General features: G+C 46.5%; 1 protein-coding gene across 7 annotated transcripts in view; it reads left to right on the forward strand.

Annotated features, from left to right (window-relative positions):
- Positions 1-22,721, forward strand: part of GLYR1 (glyoxylate reductase 1 homolog) — a 36,583-nt gene that overhangs the window by 8,098 nt on the left and 5,764 nt on the right. For 4 of the 7 annotated variants that reach the window (XM_089896197.1, XM_089896199.1, XM_089896201.1 and 1 more), the window contains exons 4-15: positions 4,722-4,860; positions 5,408-5,650; positions 9,250-9,336; positions 10,254-10,310; positions 11,259-11,309; positions 11,399-11,472; positions 14,513-14,612; positions 19,584-19,694; positions 20,442-20,543; positions 21,255-21,417; positions 21,736-21,915; positions 22,233-22,357. In XM_089896197.1, the coding sequence (XP_089752323.1) occupies positions 4,722-4,860; positions 5,408-5,650; positions 9,250-9,336; positions 10,254-10,310; positions 11,259-11,309; positions 11,399-11,472; positions 14,513-14,612; positions 19,584-19,694; positions 20,442-20,543; positions 21,255-21,417; positions 21,736-21,915; positions 22,233-22,357 (1,432 nt within the window). Of the gene's footprint in view, positions 1-4,721; positions 4,861-5,407; positions 5,651-9,249; positions 9,337-10,253; positions 10,311-11,258; positions 11,310-11,398; positions 11,473-14,512; positions 14,613-19,583; positions 19,695-20,441; positions 20,544-21,074; positions 21,418-21,735; positions 21,916-22,232; positions 22,358-22,721 lie in introns of those variants that run through there. The other 3 variants (XM_089896198.1, XM_030763634.2, XM_089896200.1) reach the window with 2 other exon arrangements.

Here is a 22,721-nt window from a genome sequence, read left to right on the forward strand (position 1 = left end):
TCGGGGACCTAAAATCCCACAAGCCTCGAGGTGCGGCCAAAAAAATTTTTTAAATAATAATGAAGTAACTTCTAGAAGAGTTTGTGGCTCATAATTAGAAGCATAGCAGATTGGAACCATCTGAGCATCCCCTTTTCTTTTCACCTGGCACCTGATTGACCCACTTTCCCTGCATCCAGCACATGCAATGGTTGGAGAATTGAGCCAAGCAGATAGTGAGGGCCACTGCTCCGTATTTGGAGTGAGCCAGCAGTGTCCCTCTGCCAGAGCTGGACAGTAGTTACCCTAGAGAGCTCTGAGCAGGTTCTCCCCTCCCAGCGCCAACAGCAGCTCCTGTCCTACAGGTGCCTCCCTTCGTGGCTGAGGCAGTGGACCCCAGGAACAGGTGTCATGCATGAAAAGAAGTGGCTGGCCATGTTGGTGTTGGCAGTGCAGCTTGAGAGCCTTATGCAGCATTTGGGAATGTTTTCAAGTTTTGGAAACAAAAATCTTCTAAATCTGTTTTCTCTGCTAGTCTTTGTTTTTTGGGGTTTTTTTTTAAAACTTTTTTTTAATTTGGCTGCGTTGGGTCTTCATTGCTACATGTGGGCTTTCTCTAGTTGTGGCAAGTGGGCTTATTGCTGTGGCTTCTCTTGTTGCAGAGCACAGGCTCTAGGCGCACAGGCTTCAGTAGTTGCAGCACGCAGGCTCAGTAGTTGTGGCGCACGGACTTAGTTGCTCTGTGGCATGTGGGATCTTCTCGGACCAGGGATCGAACCCGTGTCCCCTGCATTGGCAGGCGGATTCTTAACCACTGCACCACCAGGGAAGTCCCTGCAAGTCTTTGTTGATGTCTGTATGATAATCAGTTGCTTGAAATTAACTGAAATTGTTATTTGTTTTGTGGCTTTTTTGGTTGTTTTGTTTCTTGATTTGCATTTTTTTGGGTGTCTTGATTTCTGAATAGCTTAGACTTGGACCTGTAACACCTCAGTAATCCTCAGCCTCTTTCATTGGTTTAAGGGGGTATGGGGCAAGCACAGAAATTATTTGTGAAGTACTACAGTACTGCCCAAATCCAGATGAAGAGGTGAACACACATCTCTGACCTCATCCTTATTCTCACCTGTGGGCTATGCTTACGTGTGTGTACTCTCTCTCTCCCGCCCAGGTTATTGTTGCTGTGAAGTCTGAGACACATAGACGAGGGTGCTTGAGATTGTTCATAGACTGGCTTCTTTACTATGATATCATAGTTTAGTTTTAATTTAAGGGGAAAGCAGGCCAGAATTATGGAAGTGTTTGAAAATGTGAAATTTTAAAATTTATTTTGAGTGTATAATCGGAAGGTGGCTCAGTGGAAGTTTTATATTCTCAAATGGAAGGCATTTGTGGGAGGTGTATCAGAATACCAGCGTACGTTTGCTGCTCTTGGCCATGTTACAGGTGCTGTTACACAGTCAGCCAGGCAGTAGCTACCCACCTGAGCAGACCTATACAAGGAAGTCATGGGGGAGAACCCTCTGGGCAGTCAGGGTAGCCCATGTGCTAGAGCAAAGGCCTTTATCGTTGATATGTTGTTTTTTAGGAATAATAGATATTCGTGGTTTCCCTGCAAATCAAGCTGTAAACCGTTGAAACAATTTCATTCATCCTCATCCCTCAGCCACCCAGTTTCTGGCCCATAGGCATCCAATTATACTAGTTTCTTATGGCGAGTCCCTCCAGAGACACTGCACATCATCATGAAGTTACATGCTCCTTTTTCCTCGTCTTTACACAAGTGCTTGCATACTACACACACTGTTCTGTATCTTGCTGTTTTCCACTTAGCCAAGTATCTTAAGGGACCTTCCATTTCATTCTTCGTAATGATCTCACTGATTGCCAGTTAGCTTGTTTTCGGGCATTTCTTCTACAAACAATGTGTAATTAACTTCCTTGTATATAGAAGCAAGGCCGGTTCGTTAGACACAACTTGACTAAGCCTGATTTTTTTGACTTCCCAGCCCACAGCAAATTGGTTGGAAAAGGTACAGCTCCATCTAGGCATTGGGAGCTCGTTAAGAGGGAAATCACAAGTTACAGCTTATATCAAGCAAAGAAACAGAACAGTCACTTTAAAAACATACAAACAACAGCAAAAACTACAAAAAGCCTCCGCAACCATACATTATTTAACCCAGAGGTCAGCAATCCAGCCCCTCTGAAGGTGCCTAGGAGTTGTCATTTACTGGGTGGTTATTGAGCACCAGTTGCATGCCACGCCCCGCCTGATGGGCCTCAGTGGATGGAGAGTGGGGCTTATTGAAGCTCCAGCTGAAATTCAAGCTTGCCCTTTTTAAGGAGACAGAGTTTTGCAATATAGCCTTCGGAGAGAAAATTATTGAGATGGCCAAAGTGAATTTCAATTCATCTTGCTTTCAAGAGATAATCTTCCTAGGGCTCCAGTGGGCTGGCTTTTTATTTACTGTTTTTCTGACGTGACAGGATGTTTCTCCAACAAGAGGTTGATTTCTTAAGTAGATTAACATTTCTTGCATTTATCGTGTTGAAGTCATATTTATACTGTCAGTTTTTTTAGCATATTATTTTCACTTTTCAAAGATGGTCATAAGAGGAAAATTTTAGTATCTCAAATGCCAGTCTTTATTTAGGATGAGTGTTTTTTTTTTTTTTTTTTAATGCGGTACACGGGCCTCTCATTGTTGTGGCCTCTCCCGTTGCTGAGCACAGGTTCTGGACGCGCAGGCTCAGCAGCCATGGCTCACGGGCCTAGCCGCTCCAGGGCATGTAGGATCTTCCCGGATCGGGGCACGAACCCGTATCCCCGAACCCATATCCCCTGCATCGGTAGGCGGACTCTCAACCACTGCGCCACCAGGGAAGCCCCAGGATGAGTGAATACTGACTGTGCTGTTCTCCTGGCAGAAGTCAGTAATACACTTAAAATGCTTCAACTAACAGATAGGCATGGATTTATTAGTGCTTCCTCCACAGATGTTCTCACCTTTCCACTTGAATCAGAGGTTCATGTGAGGGGGTTGAGGAAGAGGGAGTTAGGGATTCTTAGAGTCTCTTGTCCCATCTCAAGGGGCTCGATGAAAACCACCCAGTCTTTCTTATGCTAGGAACTTGGGCAGGTCTCAGCTTCTGACCTGAAGCTCGGAGAGGGAGGAGGCTTCTCCTGAGGACTGTGGGTCTTTAAGCTTCATCACTGATACTTGTGTCACCTTAGAGCTGCCATTTAATCTGAAAGTTTGACTTGCTTTTCAGGGTGTGTCTGGCTTTTCTTCTGACTGTGCTGGTGGTTTGTCCTTAGAAATGCTGTAAATGCACTTGCTAAATAATGTAGGCTCAAAATTTAATTCCATTTTTCCTCCTTGTAGATCAGGCCCATTGGGTCTGTTGTGTCCAATTTCAAACCTCAAGATGAGTTGGTCACTAGAAGGGTACCTGCTTACTTCATCTCATTGGAGCCCTGTGCAATAAGACCAGCGTCTGAGTGCCCGTTCACTGTTTCATTCTCCCTAGTCTTGTTTACCCATAGATAACATGCCTAGTCCTAGTTTGCAGACTGATGGTCCAGAGATTGTGTTTGTGCAGACCCGTCATCACAGCCATTAGCACAACCACTCAAAGCACAGGTGGCTGTTGCTGGGTTGGTAGCTCTATTTTTATGTGCAGAGGTTAGCACTTTTACTGTTATTAGTGAATATTCTCTAGCTTTCTCTAAAGGAAAGAATCCTAAGTTAGTGTGATAGCCTAGTTTCTGTATCCTTGACTTGACCCACTTTTTCTGAAGGTTATGCTATGAAACCTCTGAGTATTGCATGGTAAAATATGTAAATCAACTCTTACCTTGCCAAGCCTATAAAATTCTCTCCATTATTACTGGTGTTCTGGAAACTGAATGTCATTTAGGGAAACCACAAAAGCCAGCTGGGGCAGATTTATGCAGGTTAGTATGGTAGGCCAGTTATTCCAGAGTTGATGGCTTTTTTCATTTTCATGTGTTTTGCATTGGTGGTAGGAATTAAAAATCGGAAGAGTATGTTCCCTTTCCTCTAATCTCAAGTAGAATCTTGTTTTTAAAAGCCTCCTTTTGTGACTACTGCCCTTGTTCCAATGTGTCACAAGTTTTGTGTGGTTTAGTAGCGCTGGGTACAATCATTTATGAACAAATAGAGGCTCCAAGGCTGCAGACATTTGTAGAAGCAGCAGATTTTTGAAGATGTTGCCTTTCTTTAGCCCTCGTAGCCTCCCACATTCTCAGTGGATTGACAGGTCATCATTCTGGCTCAGGCTCTTGATGGACAGTGATGCTGCTATGGTTGATAACGCTTCCAAGAGCCCTGATTCCCTGGGATCCACGTGGGGCCATTTGTACTGTGTAATGAGAATGGGAGCGCATCTACAGGTTTCCTCTGCCCTGAGCTAGTGGCAGAGTATGTGTGTTTCAGTGTGGAAGGCTGGTGAATAAGAGTGGAAATAACCTGCAGTGCAGTGATTTTATTTGGAGGATGCTGATTTTGGTGCTGGCTGTTTGACTTGTTTCAAGAAAACATACTTTTAGGCTCAAGAGTTTGGGGTGGTCAATAGCATGTTTTGGAAAAAGATGGAAGGCTTGTTTCAAAATCCAGTTAAACCAAACAGGTATTTGCATTCTGCTGGGGTGAGGTCTTCGATAGTTTTGGGCATAAGCAGTGTGGATCATATCCTTTTTCTCTGTTTTCTGCCAGTGCCTGGATCAAAGTGGAACAGCTCAAGCCGTATCATGCACATAAGGAGGAAATGATAAAGATTAACAAGGGAAAACGATTCCAGCAAGCTGTGGATGCCGTAGAAGAGTTCCTCAGGAGAGCCAAAGGAAAAGACCAGGTGAGAGGCTTCACGATTCTCACTTTATGCTGACTCCAGACTGGTTATTTTTGCATAGTAACTGACAGATTAAATATCGCCCGAACCCAAAACTATTCTTAACGCAATGCCAGTGGAGAGAGAGCTACTTCAAATCTAAGGTATCAGTGTTTTGCTAATCAACTTGAAACTCCATGCATATGGCTGACCTTTCTGGAATAGATTGTTGCTCTTAGGAAAGTCTCTTGGACCCAGGAGAAGTATCTCAGCTTTTGAGTATAGCACAGGCCTTCTCCCTTTTATAGCATGGAGGTTAGGAGCACGGCCTCTGGGCTATATCCACTCCCTGGGTGTAAATCCAGTTTGGGGACTGTGGGCAAGTGACTTGAATTTCTTTTTCAATCCACTTCCCCAAATATAAGTGGAGTTGACAGCAGAGCCTACTTCATAGGGTTGTTGTGTGGATAACACACATAAAGCACTTATCACAGGGTGTGGCTCCTGTAAATCATGGTAGTGATGGTGGTGGCTGTTGTCGTGGTTATCATTATTATTATTAAACTTTCAGACATCGTCCCACAGTTCCGCTGATGACAAGAATCGGCGTAATTCCAGTGAGGAGAGAAGTAGGCCAAACTCAGGTGATGAGAAGCGCAAGCTTAGCCTGTCTGAAGGGAAGGTGAAGAAGAACATGGGAGAAGGAAAGAAGAGGGTGTCTTCAGGCTCCTCAGAGAGAGGCTCCAAGTCCCCTCTGAAAAGAGCCCAAGAGCAAAGTCCCCGGAAGCGGGGTCGGCCCCCAAAGGATGAGAAGGTTTGTTTTATCTCTGTAGCTTCTGGGATTAGTGACTTTCTTTTGTATACCGGAGAGCTGAGCTCTACGGTATGCTTCAGCTCCCTGAATGGACGTAGAGTCCTCTGCTATGTGCTGCCCTAAAGAATTCTGCAGACCAGGGGAGGGGCACGGCCTGGATGCACGGGTGGACCAGATGGTCGAGGGAGGAGAAGGGTCCAATTGAGCCAGCGTGGAAGGGCTGGCACTGGAAAGGGCTGAGCAGGAAAGAAGGGAAGGCCTTCCATACACGAAGGGCACAGCCCACGTGGGCTCGATGTTAGCATGCAGAATCTCAGTACTGGTAGAGGACAGGAAGGAGACCTGACAGGTAAAGATAGGTTGTCACCCGATTGTGGAGAGCCTTGAGGCCTAAGCAGTGTTATACTGTCATGGAGTCAGTAGGGGGCCGTGAAGGTGTTTGAGCTGGATGTGGAGGTGGCAGTGTGCTCCCAGCTGTGTGTTAGGGATCTTGGCGGGCAGAGAAGAAAGGCTCAAAGCCAATGAGAAGGGTAACTTCAGGTGTGCGTTCATAAGGAGCTTTCCTTGGCGGGGGTGGGCGGTGGGTGGGATAGCAAATATTGAAAGGAACTGTGTGAGAGGCACTTCAGAGGAAGAGTTCATAAGATTTGGTAACTGGTTACATATAGGGGATGATGGAAAAAAGGGAAGGGAGATGATTTAAAGTCTGTGCCTGGGGAAATGATGATGCCTTTTTTCTGAGCAGAGGAGTAAGGAGAGGAGCTGGTTTATGGGGCAAGAGGACCAGTTCTGTTTTGAGTGTGATGCATTTGGAGTGATGTCTAGACTGCCAGGGAGGCTTCCAATAACATAGGATGGAAATGTAGGTGTGGAGGACCGAATATCTAGAGAGGACGTTGGATCCATGCGACCAGATGGGGATTGTCTTAGGGGGAAGCAAGGAGAGAGAAGAGTGAAGGGCAGAAGTTGGCTTTGCAGAGAGGATGCACATAGCTCAGGGTTGGAAGAAGTGGGCAGAGCCGGCAAAGTAAAGTAAAGCAGAAATAATATACCTCTCACCTTCTTCCCAAAAAGATTTGTATGAGTCTTAGAAGCCAAGGGAGGAGAATTTGAGGTGAAGGGGGTAGTCTGTGAAAACACAGGGGAAGATTGTTAGAGCAGGATCAAGGGGTTAGAAGCCAGATGGCTGGCACAGACAGACGGGTTATGAGGCCGTGATGAAACGCTGAACGTGAGATCAAAACTTGCAAGTTCAGACACCAGTGAGACCGGGCAGGGAAGGGAGAGAGTGCTCAAGCAGGAGGTTGGGCCGAGAGCATTAGGGGTGGCAGTGGCTACTGTCTGGGGAGGCCAAGGCCCCCCCTCAGGATTACAGCCAACTTTTGCCAAATCGTCTGGTTTTTCTCAAGAGAAGCTGGAAATAAAGATTTTTTTTTTTTAAGTGAAATGTTCCAGTTTTAAATGTTAGAAGCTAACTCAAATTTTTAAAACACTTTTAGGTCCAAAGGAACATCTCTCTGGACTAGATTCAGCCTGTCAGCTGCCACTGTGCCATCTCTGCATTAGAGAAGGTCCTTCTCGCTGTTAGATGACCTAAGACAGAGAGTAGATGAGAGCAGCTGTAGCGGTGGGGACAGCCAAGGTGACCATGAGTGCAGGGAACCTCCAGCCAAAGGTAGAAAAAGTTTAGAAATTGCCAGGAGCAGTGCATGAAGAACTTTTCAGGGGGTATGATCTGATTTGATCCAATTGAATTGATTTCCTGGGGACCCACAGAAATCTGGGCTGTCAGGTTTTATACTGTTCTCCAAATTCATGCTGTCTGGTAACTTAAGCCATGGATCTCACCAACTCCTGTGCTCGCCCTGGAGAGAAACTTCTTTTTGGATAAAGGGAGGTATAAAGGAGAGGTTAGGAGGAGGACCTAGAGTTTGAATCATGACTCCGTGACTTGTTACAGCTGTGCAACCTTGGCCAACTGCCTTTGCCTCAGTTTCCTTGTCTGCTCATTGAAAATAATAAAGCCTCTTAGGTTTAAGAATTAAATGAGTAACACAAGCCAAGTACTTAGTGCCTGCGACACTATACATTCAATGAACGTTGTACATTTATTATTTTTTAGCAGTAGCCTGTTGTGCAGTGAGAGTGTGGTTGTTTTAGTGCAACCCCAGGGGCTGCTGCCAGGCTTACTCCTCACAAAAGAGTGTGTGTTGCTATAGTAATTGTCATTTGGCTGGCGAGCTCCTCTCTGAAACAGCACAGTAGCCTAGCTGATAACTGGGCAGAGCCCCAGATGATTGCCGTTCTGGGCCATAATTCTCTGTCCCATGAGGATTAACTGAAAAGCCTGACCTTGATGGCAGGGGTGTCGATTATGTGCGGGAAGGCGAAGGCTGTGTTTGTGTCTAGACTCTGTGTGGGAGCCACGTGAGGGGTGCACACTCACCCTCTCTCTGGGGCTCTTATTTCTGAGTCCTGAGCTGAGAACTGCAACTCCGGGCACAAACCATCCGGACAGGACAGAACTGTCCGTGGTTCTCCTAAAATCCAGACTTGTGCAGAGAGCAAGGAGTCAGGAGTTGAGGCCTTTGGTCAGTGCTGGACAGAGAGCTGTGTTCTCGCCTTACTCCCTTCTGTTGTGGCCTTAGACAAGTCACTAGGTTGGTGACCATTTACATTTAAATTAATTTACATTAAACCCAAATTAAAATCCAGTTTCTTAGTCACACTAGCAGGTGCTCCATAGTGACATGTGACTCGTGGCTACTGCACTAGATACAGCGGAGTCAGAACATGTCCATCATGACAGAAACTTCTCTGGGACAGTACTGCACTGGGCCTCTTTTTTTTTTTTTTTTTTTGAGCGTCTCCACTGCGGGCCAGGTGTCAAGGGATAAAGCTCTACAGCTGATCTGCTCTTGCCCCTCCACCACAGATTTGACCTCATGTCCGTCTCCCCGTTTGCTGTCTTCCAGCCTCGGTGGCCCTCCTTGCATTTTCCCCTCGGCTATCTAGTGGAGATCTCAACATGCCCCACTGAACTCTTGACTCCCCCGCCCAAATGGTTCCTACCTTCTGTCTGGGGAGAGAGCAGGCTCCTGGCTCCTCAACTTCCCAGTTCTAATTCTGGCTTTGTCACTTAGCAGCTGTAAAAAGTTGGGCAGATCTCAGTGCTCCATGTGGCTTTCTTAGTTTTTTTTGAGATATGGTGGATTCCTTCTGAAGCCAGTATTGTTATCTTAATGTTCATTATTTGCCATAAGGAATTTTCTCTGTGACCTGCTGACCACACTACAGACCACAATCAGGCTTTCCCGTTACCTCCATCCTTATGAAATTTTGGCACAGGAACACATTTGTTACTTCTAGAACAGAGAAGAAGAAAGGCTCCCTCTGTGTTGACAGGAACTTGACCTGTTTCTCCCGATGAACAGTCATCAGAGCCATGCCTGGGGAGACCGTGGAGCTGGCAGGGCTAGTTCGGGGTGGAGTGTGACTAAAGGGAGCAAAACAGTGAAGAGGTGCTCCCAGAGTTAGGCAGGAAGACACCTGCTCCTGAGGTGCCACGGTGTTTTGACGATCTGCCTTTCCCTCTGTAGGACCTCACCATCCCCGAGTCTAGTACTGTGAAGGGGATGATGGCCGGACCCATGGCTGCGTTTAAATGGCAACCAACCGTGAGCGAGGTAATAACCTCTCCCGTGGGCCAGGAGAAGCCCGGCCTCAGAGCTGGTTTCCTGGCCTGACTGTGTGATGTGCTCTTCCTTTCCCCCACTTTTCTTGTGTATGAGACTTTTTTTTTTCTAATTGCCAAACAGTACAGAAGTGAATGAGTTAAAAAGCACAGGTCTCCACCCTGGGGCATCCTGACTGTTAAGCTTGATGTAACTCACTCCAAACCCTTTGGCGCACCCACTTAACCATCATTTACATAATCACATACCCATGTTACAGTTTTTACTTTCGGGAGTAGTGTTGGTTTTCACAAAAGTGGGATCATTCTGCAGATTTTTTCCACTTGGTACTTTATAAACACCCTTTCACTGTATATACAGCTTTGATGTTTGGTAGCTGCACACTACCTTATCCTTGGGGTGGATGCACCGTCCCCCTGTTGCTGGGCCTACTTAGGAAAAGCCTTGACGGTCCTGCAGTTGTTGTCTCCTCATTTCTTTTAATACTGATCCTCAGTGAGTCAAGACACTCAAGGGTCTGGCACCAGGCACAAGTGGGCCAAAATCCTAAGATCAGAAAAGTTTGAGAATTTGGTTTGGTCTGCTGGGTCATCCGAAGTGACTGGTGAATGCTGGATTTAAAAAAGAGTATGCTTTTAAAATATTATTCCAGTGTTTGGGAATAATTTATCCACCAACCTGGCAGAAACGTTCATTCTTTTGCACTTGAAACCAGTTTTCCTCCAGGTAGAATGGGCATCGTTTATGAAAGGCTTAGACCAGCAGTGGGAGAAGAGTTTCCAGGCAGTTGTGAGAATGAGCCCAGCTCTCAGAGGTGTTTCAGCCAGAGGAGAAGCTGGTTCTCAGGTAGAAGGAGGTGACCTGTGTTGGAAGATAACTTGTTTTATTAAATCATTTTCTGGTTTCAGCCTGTTAAAGATGCAGACCCTCATTTCCATCACTTCCTGCTCAGCCAAACCGAGAAGGTAAGTTGTTCTTTGAGGTTCTTCATCCTTGGTCAGGAGCTGGCCTGAGGGGAGAGTCCTGCTCCTTTGGAACCTCACCCTAGTCTGAAAAGTTAGTCTCTACCTGTACTGCTGCCCAGAGCAACTAGTTAAGTTTAAAAGTTACATAGAGGACCACTCGTGAATCAGGCACTGTTAAGATTAAAAATGGGGCTTCCCTGGTGGCGCAGTGGTTGAAGAGTCTGCCTGCCGATGCAGGGGACACGGGTTCGTGCCCCAGTCCGGGAAGATCCCACATGCCGCGGAGCGGCTGGGCCCGTGAGCCATGGCCGCTGAGCCTGCGCGTCCAGAGCCTGTGCTCCGCAACGAGAGAGGCCACAACAGTGAGAGGCCTGTGTATCGCAAAAAAAAAAAAAAAAAAATTGAACCCAAAAAAGCTTTTAAAACTTAGTGGCTGTGTGGTTGAGATATTTGCGGTTGCCTTCAGAGTCTAGGATGGAATTGAAACTTCAGGAGCTGTCGACCACCCACAAGGTAGCCAGTGCTGCTGGATGAAGGCAGCCTCCATGAGCCCTGGGAGTGTGGCGGTAGTTTCCCCAAGTGTCTACAGGGCTATCGGTTAGGCTGAGCCCTGATAGGATCTGCTGATGGTATGTGGCCTTGGAGTTGGACAGATCTGTATTCCAAGCCTAGTTATACTGACCAGGTCTGTAATTCTGGGCACATGACCTAACACCTTTGATTTTCAACGTCATGATCAGCAAAAGCATCTTGTAGAGCTGCGTGAGAGCTGAATGAAGTGACGCAAGTTAACTTTTCATGTGTGGTTTGGAATTCAGTAAGGTTGGACACCAAATAAGTTTTTGATGTTAACTTCCCGCTTTGGGCCTAACCTTAATAGGGAAATCGTAATGAAGACTGGTAAAATGTTCAGTTTAATAAGTGGTTTTCTCATTTCTTCTTTATTAGCCAGCTGTCTGTTACCAGGCAATCACAAAGAAATTGAAAATATGTGAAGAGGTATGTATGTTCCATGCCTCCTCATTTTTATTTTCATCGGGGCCTCACATGGGCAGGCTGACCTGACGACTTGTGCTTCCTTTCCCTAGGAGACTGGGTCCACCTCCATCCAGGCAGCAGACAGCACGGCTGTGAATGGCAGCATCACACCCACAGACAAAAAGTAGGACCTTTGATGAAGAGGCTTCCTGTGCCTCTGGTTCTGCTGGGGCCAGAGGGTGACCTCAAGGTGGCTTGTTAAGGGTTGTGTCCCAACCGTTTCTGGGACTAAATGGAAAGAGAAAGGGAAAGTTGTAATTCTTACGACTTGCCTAGGAGTAATTTGACTTGTGGGAGACAGAAGCTGCCCTATAAATGTACTGTGGATTTGGCTTCATGCTCACCGGTGAGTCTCCAAGCAGGGAACACTTGGATCAGTGGTTCTTAGACTTTCCTGTGTCTCAGAATCACGTTGGGGAATTCCCTGGTGGTCCAGTGGTTAGGACTCCGAGAGCTCTCACTGCCAGGGACCCAGGTTTGATCCCTAGTCGGGGAAGTAAGATCCCACAAGCCTTGCAGCGTGGCCAAAAAAAATAAATAAATAAAACAGCTAACGTAAAAAAAAAAAAAGAATCACCTGGAAGGCCTCTCGTAAAGCACCGATTGCTTGACTCCACCCGTAGGGTTTCTTGATCAGTAGGTCTGGGGTGGACAAATTCCCAGATAGCTGCTGGTGCTCGTCAGGAGACCATGCTTTAAGAACCACTGTCCTTGGCCCTGATGGGGGCAAAAGATGAAGGCAGCCCGTTGTCCTGCCTTCCCTGGCTCTCCCTGCTGTCGCCTCCCTGTCCTTCCTGTGCACCTGCCTGCTGCTCTCCGCCCCACCCAGACAGGTGGGGGACTTGACTGTGGTCCCCAGGCCTTAGCTTGCATCCACACTTGCCTTTGCCTCAATTCTGACAGCTAGTTGTATTGTTGGAAAGGGTTCTTGAAGAAGGAGCATTCTCTTGAAGTACGTAGCTAAGTCTGAATCTCCCATCTGAGTCTTCTATAGGGTTCTTTCTCAGACTAAAAACAGTGTCTTTTACATTATTCATCACTTTTTGTACTGTTAAAGTCACTTGTTCTGTCAGTTATATTTAGTGAACTTCCTTAGTGGAGTGAAGGAGCTAGAGGCATGTTATATGCTAATAAAAAGAGGAATGGGTATTGCCCATTAAATTAATGAGGATTTTGTTGGCTTTTTTAAAAAATCCAGCTGTAGGCCAAGGACAGAGTCCAGTGTTTTCTCCCATCAGTCAAACCCTTTTTTAACATGAGTGTAAAGCCAACTACAGAGCAGACCAGCTGCATCGTATCCAGTCCACCTGGTCCACATTTTCCATCTTGCCTCAGGGACACCATGAGGGACTGTCAGTTGCTGTGTTTAAAATGCATAAACTTTATCCCCAGGTCTTCTAGGTGTCCTGAAACACCAAGAAAAGGAAAGAGAATTAGTCTGTCATGATTTAGAATCATAGGGAAAACTTGTACTACCCAGATAGCTGTGAATGACAAAAGATACCTCCTTGTTTTTAAGCTTTGGCTTGAAACTTAATGGTCAAGGGTGCCATTTGGTGAGGAAGGTGGTGGTGGGTTCCATTTTCAGCATTTGATTCAAATGACTTAGAGCAGGCTGGGACAGAGAGTATGAGAGTACATATTCCAGCAATGATAGCGGAACCTCTGAGCCAGTTTGAAAAGGTGGCTGCAGATATGGCTTGCAGGAGACTGAAAATACTGAAAGGATAACACAGGTCAAAGTGAAGAAGCTGCAGAGGATCTTAGAGCTGAGAGAAACACAAGCTGAAAACAAGAACATGAGGTAATAAATGAAGAAAGAGGACTTCCCTGGTGGCGCAGTGGTTAAGAATCCGCCTGCCAATGCAGGGGACACGGGTTCAAGCCCTGGTCCAGGGAGATCCTACATGCCGTGGAGCAACTGAGCCCGTGCGCCTTAGAGCCCGCAAGCCACAACTACTGAGCCCACGTGCCGTAACTACTGAAGCCCGCGCCCTCTAGGGCCCACGTGCTGCAACTACTGAGCCCATGTGCTGCAACTACTGAAGCCCACGCACCTAGAGCCCATGCTCCACAACAAGAGAAGCCACCGCAGTGAGAAGCCCGCGCTGCAACAAAGAGTAGCCCTGGCTCAAAGCGACTAGAGAAAGCCCACGTGCAGCAACGAAGTCCCAACGCAGCCAAAAAATTAATTAAATGAAGAAAGAGGCATTGTTTAGCCATGTCTCATGCAAGGAGAGTTACAGAAGTGCAAGAACCAAGAAGAGACATTTGGGCAAGGTAAAATCATCTATAAAAGCATGTAGCAGCTTGTAGCCCCCAAGCTCTAGGGGTTGTAGGAAGGAGCAAGCTGTAGGAAGTGAAGGTAAGCGGAACATACTGTCCACCTGAGTACTTCAGATTCAGAAGGATCATAATGGGCCTGCAGTTAGAAGGCGTGGTGGAGAGAAGGACGGGCCAGGGTAGAGAAGCAACAGGAGGAAAGAGGTTCAGGAGAAGAATCCATGCACTGGGAAAGAAAGATTGGTTCCAAAGCTCAGGTGAGGCTTTGAAGAAGCGAGGCAAGGCCTGTCCCTGCTGACGGCATGAAGAGTGCAAAGGTGGTGCAGGGCGTGGAGCTGGGAAGGGGAGGTGAGCACCAGGATGCTGACTCCTGCAGTTGAGGAAGGTGGCTGGCTCCGTACTTACTTCTCCTGTTAACTTGTCATGGATCCCAAGGTGCTTTAAATTGGCATCTCAAGGCCTAGGACTCGAGGTGGCTGATCAGGAACTGTTGCAGGATCTGAAGATAAATTTCTGCCTTCTCACTGTAATGGAATTGTAAGCTCAGACCTTCTATCAAAGCAACAAGGAAATGATTGGAAGATTTGCCATAAACCATATGAGTCATACTTCTTGCAGTGGCAGTTGAGGATTTAAAAATGCCTGTTTAAACTTATAAACACTTTTGAACAGTGGCATAATCAGAAAAGGCACGCTTTGCCTGCACTACCGCTGGCTCTGCAGTGGTGGTGTCAGCACACCACGGAGCAGTGTTCCTGGTGGTCTGAGGTGAGGCTCCCCAGGTTTATGAGGAAGTGGAGCCTGTGTGGCATTCAGGATCTCACCCTGTCCTCCCCCACCCCACCCCCCACCTTGAACTGATCAGTCTCTCTCTTTTTCAGGATAGGATTTTTGGGCCTTGGCCTCATGGGAAGTGGCATCGTCTCCAACTTGCTAAAAATGGGTCACACGGTGACTGTCTGGAACCGGACAGCAGAGAAAGTAAGCATTCATAGTGGTGCTTGTTGGGTGGGGTGGGACAGAGCCTTGACCCTTGGGGTAACTAAGGATAGGAATCTCCCTCCTGTCTCGCTTCATCGTTCTGCATGCCATGGAGTAGAAGCCAAGCTCTTAGTTCAGGCAGGTGGGGGTGTAGATACACCACTGTAGGACGTTATCATAAAAACTGAACATTTAAAACACCCAGGGGTATAAAATGAAGTGAAAATTTTCCCCTCTCTGCCATTACCTGAAATAAGTAATAGGAAAAAAACCTGTCAGGTTTTTCCATGCACATGCAAGAGTTTGTGTGTGTGTGTGTGTGTGTGTGTGTGTGTGTAGTCATTGATATGGAGAGTGTGTATCAACAGATCTGCTTCGTCCTTGTTAATGGCTGCACTATGTTCTGTGTTTGGATTGTATTAAGAGCACCGTACCGTAGAACATTCTGTGGTGAAGGAGATGTCCTATATCTGCACTGGCCTGTGTGGTAGCCACTGGCCACATGTGACTCTTGAACACTTGATTCATGGCTAGTAGACTGAAGAATTTTAAATTTTGTTTCACTTAAAAATAAACAGTCTCCTGTGGCTAGTGGCTACCATATGGGACAGGACAGGTTTAGAAGTTCTTAACCTCAGGTGGTCCATGGATTCAAGGGGTCTGTGCATGCCCTGAAATGGAATTCCAAGTCTTTTGTAATGGAGAGAGGCCAGGCTCCCATCAAGTTCCCATCCAGGAAAAGGTAAAGAACCATAGTCTAGGACTTACCTGGTGGCGCAGTGGTTAAGAAACCACCTGCCAACGCAAGGGACGTAGGTTCAATCCCTGGTCTGGGAAGATCCCACATGCTGCGGAACAACTAAGCCCATGCGCCACAACTACTGAGCCTGTGCTCTAGGGCCCACGAGCCACAACTACTGAAGCCTGTGTGCCTGGAGCCCGTGCTCTGCAACAAGGGAAGCTACCACAATGAGAAGCCCGTGCACCACAACGAAGAGTAGCCCCCACTCAACGCAACTAGAGAAAGCCCACACGTGGCAATGAAGACCCAACACAGACAAATAAAATAATAAAGAAATAAAATTAAAGAAATAAAGAACCATAGTCTAAGTACCAGAAAATTAAAGCAGTGTACTTGCCAGGAACGAAGAGACCAAGAAAGAACCAGCCTCTTGAGGAACAAGGTGTGGCTAAGCATATATTTGTGAAATAATGGGGTGAGCATCCCATGTGTGCAGCAAGGTGAGAGCTGGAATGGAGGGAGGTAGTAGAGCTGGTGGATTTGAATAAACAAAAATGTTCTAGGCAAAGTAAGAAGTTCACTTTGTTAAAACAGCCCTTTTCAAGAATAATAAGGAACTGGTTGGAGAGTTGAGGGAGCCTAGGAGAAAGGGCACTGAAAGCCATGCTAAGAGATGTGGGCTTCAGGTGCTGGGCATTGGGTAGGTGCTGTGGGGCCCTGAGTCAGGAGTGAGATCTCAGAGGCCCTTTCGGCAGATATTTCTGATTCAAGGCCAGGGTAACCAGGAAATCTAGACATGCATACTTGCAGAACATCGGTAGAATCTAAGGGTTTGCATTATAAATATGTTCCCATTTGATAGAAGTGCCTCGGGTCATCCTGTTTTCTTGATTGGAAAGCTTAATTGTTATAAACGTGGCCATTCTTTCCAGATTAATTTATGGGAAGACAGTAGAGCAAAGCAGTTATGAACTTGGGCTTGGAATCAGACAGCTCTGCTGCTTACCCTCATTTCTTTCAAAAGGAAAAACCAGAAGAAAACAAAATTCAATATTAACATAGATCTTTTTAAGTCTGTCTTTTTAAGGAAAAAGGTGAATTTTTTTTAATTTATTTTTTTTAATTTTTGGCTGCGTTGGGTTTTCATTGCTGCACACAGGCTTTCTTTTAGTTGCAGTGAGCGGGGGCTACTCTTCGTTGCGGTGCGCAGACTTCTCTTTACGGTGGCTTCTCTTGTTACGGAGCACAGGCTCTAGGTGCACAGGCTTCAGTAGTTGTGCCTCACGTGCTCTAGAGCTCAGGCTCAGTAGTTGTGGTGCATGGGCTTAGTTGCTCCGTGGTATGGAGGATCTTCCCGGACCAGGGCTCAGACCCATGTCCCCTGCATTGGCAGGCAGATTCTTTTTATTATTTATTTATTTTTGGCTGAGTTGGGTCTTTGTTACTACATGCAGGCTTTCTCTAGTTATGGCGAACAGGGGCTACTCTTCCTTGTGGTGCGCGGGCTTCTCATTGCGGTGGCTTCTCTTGTTGCGGAACACGGGCTCTAGGCATGCAGGCTTCAGTAGTTGTGGCTCACAGGCTCTAGAGCGCAGGCGCAGTAGTTGTGGTGAACGGGCTTAGTTGCTCTGTGGCATGTGTGATCTTCCCCGACCAGGGCTTGAACCGCTGTCTCCTACATTGGCAGGTGGATTCTTAAACACTGCACCACCAGGGAAGCCCAAGATGAATATTTTTTTTAATTAGTTTTTATTGGAGTATAGTTGTTTTACAATGTTGTATTAGTTTCTGCTGTACAGCAAAGTGAATCAGCTGTACCTATACATATATCCTCTCTTTTTGGATTTCTTTCCCATTTAGGTCACCACAGAGCATTGAGTATAGTTCCCTGTGCTATACAGTAGGTTCTCATTAGCTGTTTGTTTTATACATAGTAGTGTATATATGTCAGTCCCATTCTCCCAATTCATCCCAGCCACCCCATGAATAGTTTTTGATAATACTCCTCACAACAAAAAATAAACGAAAAAAAAATTGAAAAGTACGCCAACTCGTTTTTTTTTTTGGAATTTAAAAATTTTGTATTTCTAAAAATTTCCCACTACCCTAACAATTTTTGTGTATTTTTCCCTAGTTTTTGTGGGGGGTTTTGGGGGTTTTGTTTGTTTGGTTTTGGTTTTTTTGAAGTATAGTTGATTTACATTGGTAGATTAGTTTCAGGTGTACAGCATAGTGATTCAGTATTTTTATGGGTTATATTTCATTTAAAGCTATTATAAAATGATGGCTATATTTTTCTATGCTGCACAATATATCCTTGTAGCTTATTTAGTTTATATATAGCAGTTTGTTCTGTCCCCTACTCCTATTTTGCCCCTCTCCGATTCCCTCTCCTCACTGGTAACCACTAATTTGTTCTATGAGTCTGTTTCTTTTATTTATATTCATTTATTTGTTTGTTTTTTAGGTTCCATATACCATATATAAGTGATAGTGTAGCGTATTTGTCTTTCTCTGTCTGACTTATTTCACTAAGCATAATAGTACCCTCTAGGTCCATCCATGTTGTTACAAATGACAGAATTTCATTCTTTTTATGGCTGAGTAATATTCTTCTGTGTGTGTGTCTGTGTGTGTACCACATCTTCTTTATTCATTCATCTGTTGATGGACACTTAGGTTGCTTCCATATTTTGGCTATTGTAATGCTGCTATGAACATTTGGGGTGTGTGTATCTTTTCAAATTAGTGTTTTTGTTTTCTTTAGGTATAAAACCAGGAGTGGAATTTCTTGTTAAACAAATAGTAATGATTTAAAGATTTTTAAATAGCTCACAAAGAGGAAACAATTAATAAACAGGTATTAAAGAGATTCAGTAATCAGGAGTAATCAGAATATATCAAGCAGAAAGTGGCCATTTTGGGCTTGTTAAATCATCTAGTAGGACAAGTTTTTAATGTATTTATGTGTACTTATTTGTTGTTTTTAAAAAATGTGCTCTGTGTTGGTGATTTGAGACTTTGCCAGAGATCATTATAAATGGACACAGCCTTATTTGAAAGCCATTTGTCTACATTTTTTAAAACCATTTTTGGAGCCTGTTATATTCGACCTACAGAGATCTAAATTCAAAAAATAGAAGAGATGGATATTTGTTGGGCTCATTTATAATTAAAATCAGGCCAGATATTGAACTGCAGGAGAGCCATTAGGTAAACTCAGGTATATATCTCAGTGGAGTATCCTGCAGCCATGCGTTATAAACAGTAATTATGAAAGTCTATAATATTGATAGATGTAATCATATAAAATGTTAAAAATTAGATGCAAAATAATAGGTCCAAATTATTCTAAATACTTTTTTTAAATGCCTTTAGAAAAAGGAAATACAGGGCTTCTCTGGTGGCGCAGTGGTTGAGAGTCTGCCTGCCGATGCAGGGGACACGGGTTCGTGCCCCGCTCCGGGAGGATCCCATATGCCGCAGAGCGGCTGGGCCCGTGAGCCATGGCCGCTGAGCCTGTGCTCCGCAACGGGAGACGCCACAACAGTGAGAGGCCCGTGTACTGCAAAAAAAAGAAAAGAAAAGAAAGAAAAAGGAAATACAGCAAAATGTTAATGATGTATTTTGTTATGAGATGTTCTAGTGATTTTAATTTTCAGAAAAGAAAAATTAGTGCTTGTAGACCCCCCCACCCCCAGAAACAATTCAGTACGGAATGGCAACCTGTTAGCCCAAGCCCTGCTTCCCCAGCTCACAGGGCACTGGGTAGATTTCACCACAGCCAAGACAGCGACAGCCACAAAGAGCAGCAGACAAGTACTATTCACATCCTGTTCTTCATTCAGAAAACCTTCAGCAGATGTTTGTTTTGTGCTTCCTGTGAAGTAGAACATGGCACATCCTCCTAGGCAAGACTGGGGACTTCCCTGGCAGTCCAGTGGTTAAGACTCTGCGCTTCCACTGTAGGGGCGTGGGTTCAATCCCTGGTCAGGGAACTAAGGTCTCACATGAGTGTGGCCAAAAAAAAAAAAACCACAAGACTGTGCTTAAGGGGCTCCCGTCCACTTCCCTGAGCAGTCAGACTGCCCGCTGGGGTCCCTGGCTCACAGTCTCAGCCTCCTGCCGTGGAAGGCCACTCCGGAGGACTGAGCACTGCATCTCTGGCCTGGCTGGTGTGTGTGTTGTGCACTGCCTGCAGCTCACATTAGGATCTGTGACTTTTGCAGTGTGATTTGTTCATCCAGGAGGGGGCCCGCCTAGGAAGAACCCCCGCTGAAGTCGTTTCAACTTGTGACATCACGTTTGCCTGCGTGTCGGATCCAAAGGCAGCCAAGGACGTAAGGATCCCCTCCCTCCCCTCAGCGTCTCAGGTTGTGGCCGGGAAAACTGGCTGGCCTCCTCCCCTTCTCCCCTGAGCACTGAGTGAGTGTTTGCATTGGGGGAGGGGTGGGGCGGTGGATTTCCCATTTGGGGGCCATCTCCCATTGTGAAGGGTGTTTGCATAGATTGAATACAGACTTCCTTTAATTCAGAACAAAGAATGAAACTGATGAGGGTCCCTGAGGTCTGTGCTGAAATGTGAAATGGTTCCTGACAGGCTAATGTATTCCTGTTGAGCTGGAAGCTTTGGTGTGCCTGTGGTCCATGTGACAAGTTCCTATGTTTAGCTATTGCTGTATTTGTATGCTTTAAAAGTTCAAGTGCAGTAGTCATCTTGTTAAACTCATGACTGGACTAATCCAAATAAATCCAAAGAAGCCAAAAAAAAATAAATAGTGAGGTTCCATCTTTTCAATGGGAGGTTTTTAATAAAAAGAAACACACATGTTCTTTTTGAAGATAAATGGGAGCATACCATAAATTCTCCTCTTTCCCTTGCTTATTTGCATGCTCTTCCCTTTTGAGCCTTAATATTTAGCTTCTATTTGGGAAATGAGCCAAAAATCAAAAATCCCGGAGCGGGGCACGAACCCGTGTCCCCTGCATCGGCAGCCAAAAAATCAGGACGCTGACCTTAGGTCTAAGGGGCTCCTGGGTGTCTGGCTGGGAGCCTGGGCTATTGCTTCTCCCTTGTGTCCCCACAGCTGGTGCTGGGCCCCAGTGGTGTGCTGCAAGGGATCCGCCCCGGGAAGTGCTACGTGGACATGTCAACGGTGGATGCTGACACAGTCACCGAGCTGGCCCAGGTAGCGGCCTCATTCGGGCTGGCCCTCCAGCATCCTTTCAGTTGGAGCCCAAGACCCAGGCTAACCATGCGGAAGAGTGGGCAACTTAGTTACTCTAGAGCCAAAGCCAGAGACTTTGGGACTAGCCTGCCTTCACTCTCTGCCTTCAAATCTACAGCTAGTCTGAGTGGCTGTGAAAGGAGACTTGTTTCCTGGCTGGGGTGGGCATTGGGTCCTATAGCTGCCAGCCTCTCAGAAGCAATCTAGGCTGCCAGCAGGGCCTTTTTGATTTAAGCTGCTTTCTACAGATACTAGCAGAGTATTCCACCATGCTGAGCCACTGGGCCCAAGTGAGGGGGTGGTGATTTGTGGCCCATGTGCATTCTACGGGTGGCTAAAATCAAGGTAGGACAGTGTCTTTAGGAAGTGTGGTCAACCACGCCATTGGCATTGTCATGTTGGTTATAGTCTTTGGTCTTTGTGAGAAATTCCGAGTAAATGGGAGCCTATGAGGACACCCCAGCTTCTCTCTGTCTACTGCATGTGATTCAGGCACCTGGTGGAGGACAGTCTGCTGACCCTCCCATTGTCAGTCCAGCACCTTGGTACGGGCGTCAGCTTTGGGGCCTCGGCGTGGAGGGTCAAGTGCTCCTGCCCCAGTATGCTCCTTGCTTCCTGCCCAAGACCTTCATGAGAGGCAAGGCCTCCAGAAGCTGTGACTTTCCTTTCCAGGTGATTGTGTCCAGGGGGGGCCGCTTTCTGGAAGCCCCGGTCTCAGGGAATCAGCAGCTATCTAATGATGGGATGTTGGTGATCTTAGCGGCCGGAGACAGGGGCTTATATGAGGACTGCAGCAGCTGCTTCCAGGCAATGGGGAAGACCTCCTTCTTTCTAGGTAACATGCCTGCCCACCTGTCGGGCCACTTCAGGCCTGGAGGCTGGGTGGGCCACATCCCCTCTAGACCGCCCTGATGACACCGTCAGTCCCGCACGGCCTCTCTGCCTGGGGCCCCCGTGGGAAGGTTTCCTTTGACTTGCACAGTCAGTGCCTGGAAGGAGGAAGAGCCAGAAGGGTCAGAGCCAGTTCTGTCAGGGGCAGGTGAATGGGGCCTCCCCTGGGTGTAGAGGTGGGTCCAAGCAGGGGTGAGGGTGGGCAGAAAGTCCCTCCCCACAGGATTCTTGAGATGTGACCACGATTCTTTGCCCTGGGCAGGTGAGGTTGGCAACGCAGCTAAGATGATGCTGATCGTGAACATGGTCCAGGGGAGCTTCATGGCCACCATCGCTGAGGGGCTCACCCTGGCCCAAGTGACAGGCCAGTCCCAGCAGACACTCTTGGACATCCTCAATCAGGGACAGTTGGCCAGCATCTTCCTGGACCAGAAGTGCCAAAGTAAGTTGCCTTTGGCCTCTCTTTTTGCGTTTTAGTTTTGGTTGAAGCTGGGAACTGGGTCAGGCAGATGTCACAGAACAGTGTCTTCTTCAGGGGCTCATTGTGTGTGAATGATGCACCCACTCCAGTCAGTCCAGGCCCCCAGTCAGAGAGCGTCCAGAGACATGGTAGATAGGATTTGGGGCTACAGGCTGGGAACTTGTCTCTTGGGTGTCCGAGGGGGAGGAAATGCTAGGTATTGACCTCTGACAGGACTCCAAGTGGTTTCTTATTTAGGATCCTTTCAGTTCTTCTGATGAATGACTTTCCCTCCTCAGATATCCTACAAGGAAACTTTAAGCCTGATTTCTACCTGAAATACATTCAGAAGGATCTCCGTCTAGCCATTGCGCTGGGTGATGCCGTCAACCATCCGACTCCTATGGCAGCTGCAGCCAATGAGGTAACAGCAGGAGGCCGCGGTGCTAGTCCCAGCAGCCCTCCTTTGTTTCCCTTGCACTCCTCCCTCTGCTTACTTTGGCTTGGCTTGGCTCTGTGTCTAACCTCTCAAGGTGGAATCTTAGGTTGTTGATTTTAGACCTTCCTTTTCTAAGTATATTTATTTCCTCCGAGCCATGCTTACTTCCCTGGGAGTTCTTCTTTGACCTGTGAATTATTTGTCAAATACAAATAAAAACCCTGAAGGGTTTCCTAGATACCTAATGGTTATTGATTTCTAATGTATCTCTGTGATCCAAAAAAATATACTACATATGGATTTTAACTCTTTACATTGATTCAGACTTGTTTTGTGGCTCAGCAGATGA

Source organism: Delphinapterus leucas, chromosome 15 (genome assembly GCF_059928025.1).
Source record: "Delphinapterus leucas isolate spDelLeu-1000000601 "Yukka" chromosome 15, BTC_Dleu_Yukka2, whole genome shotgun sequence".
In the NCBI taxonomy this organism is placed as follows: Eukaryota; Metazoa; Chordata; class Mammalia; order Artiodactyla; family Monodontidae; genus Delphinapterus; species Delphinapterus leucas.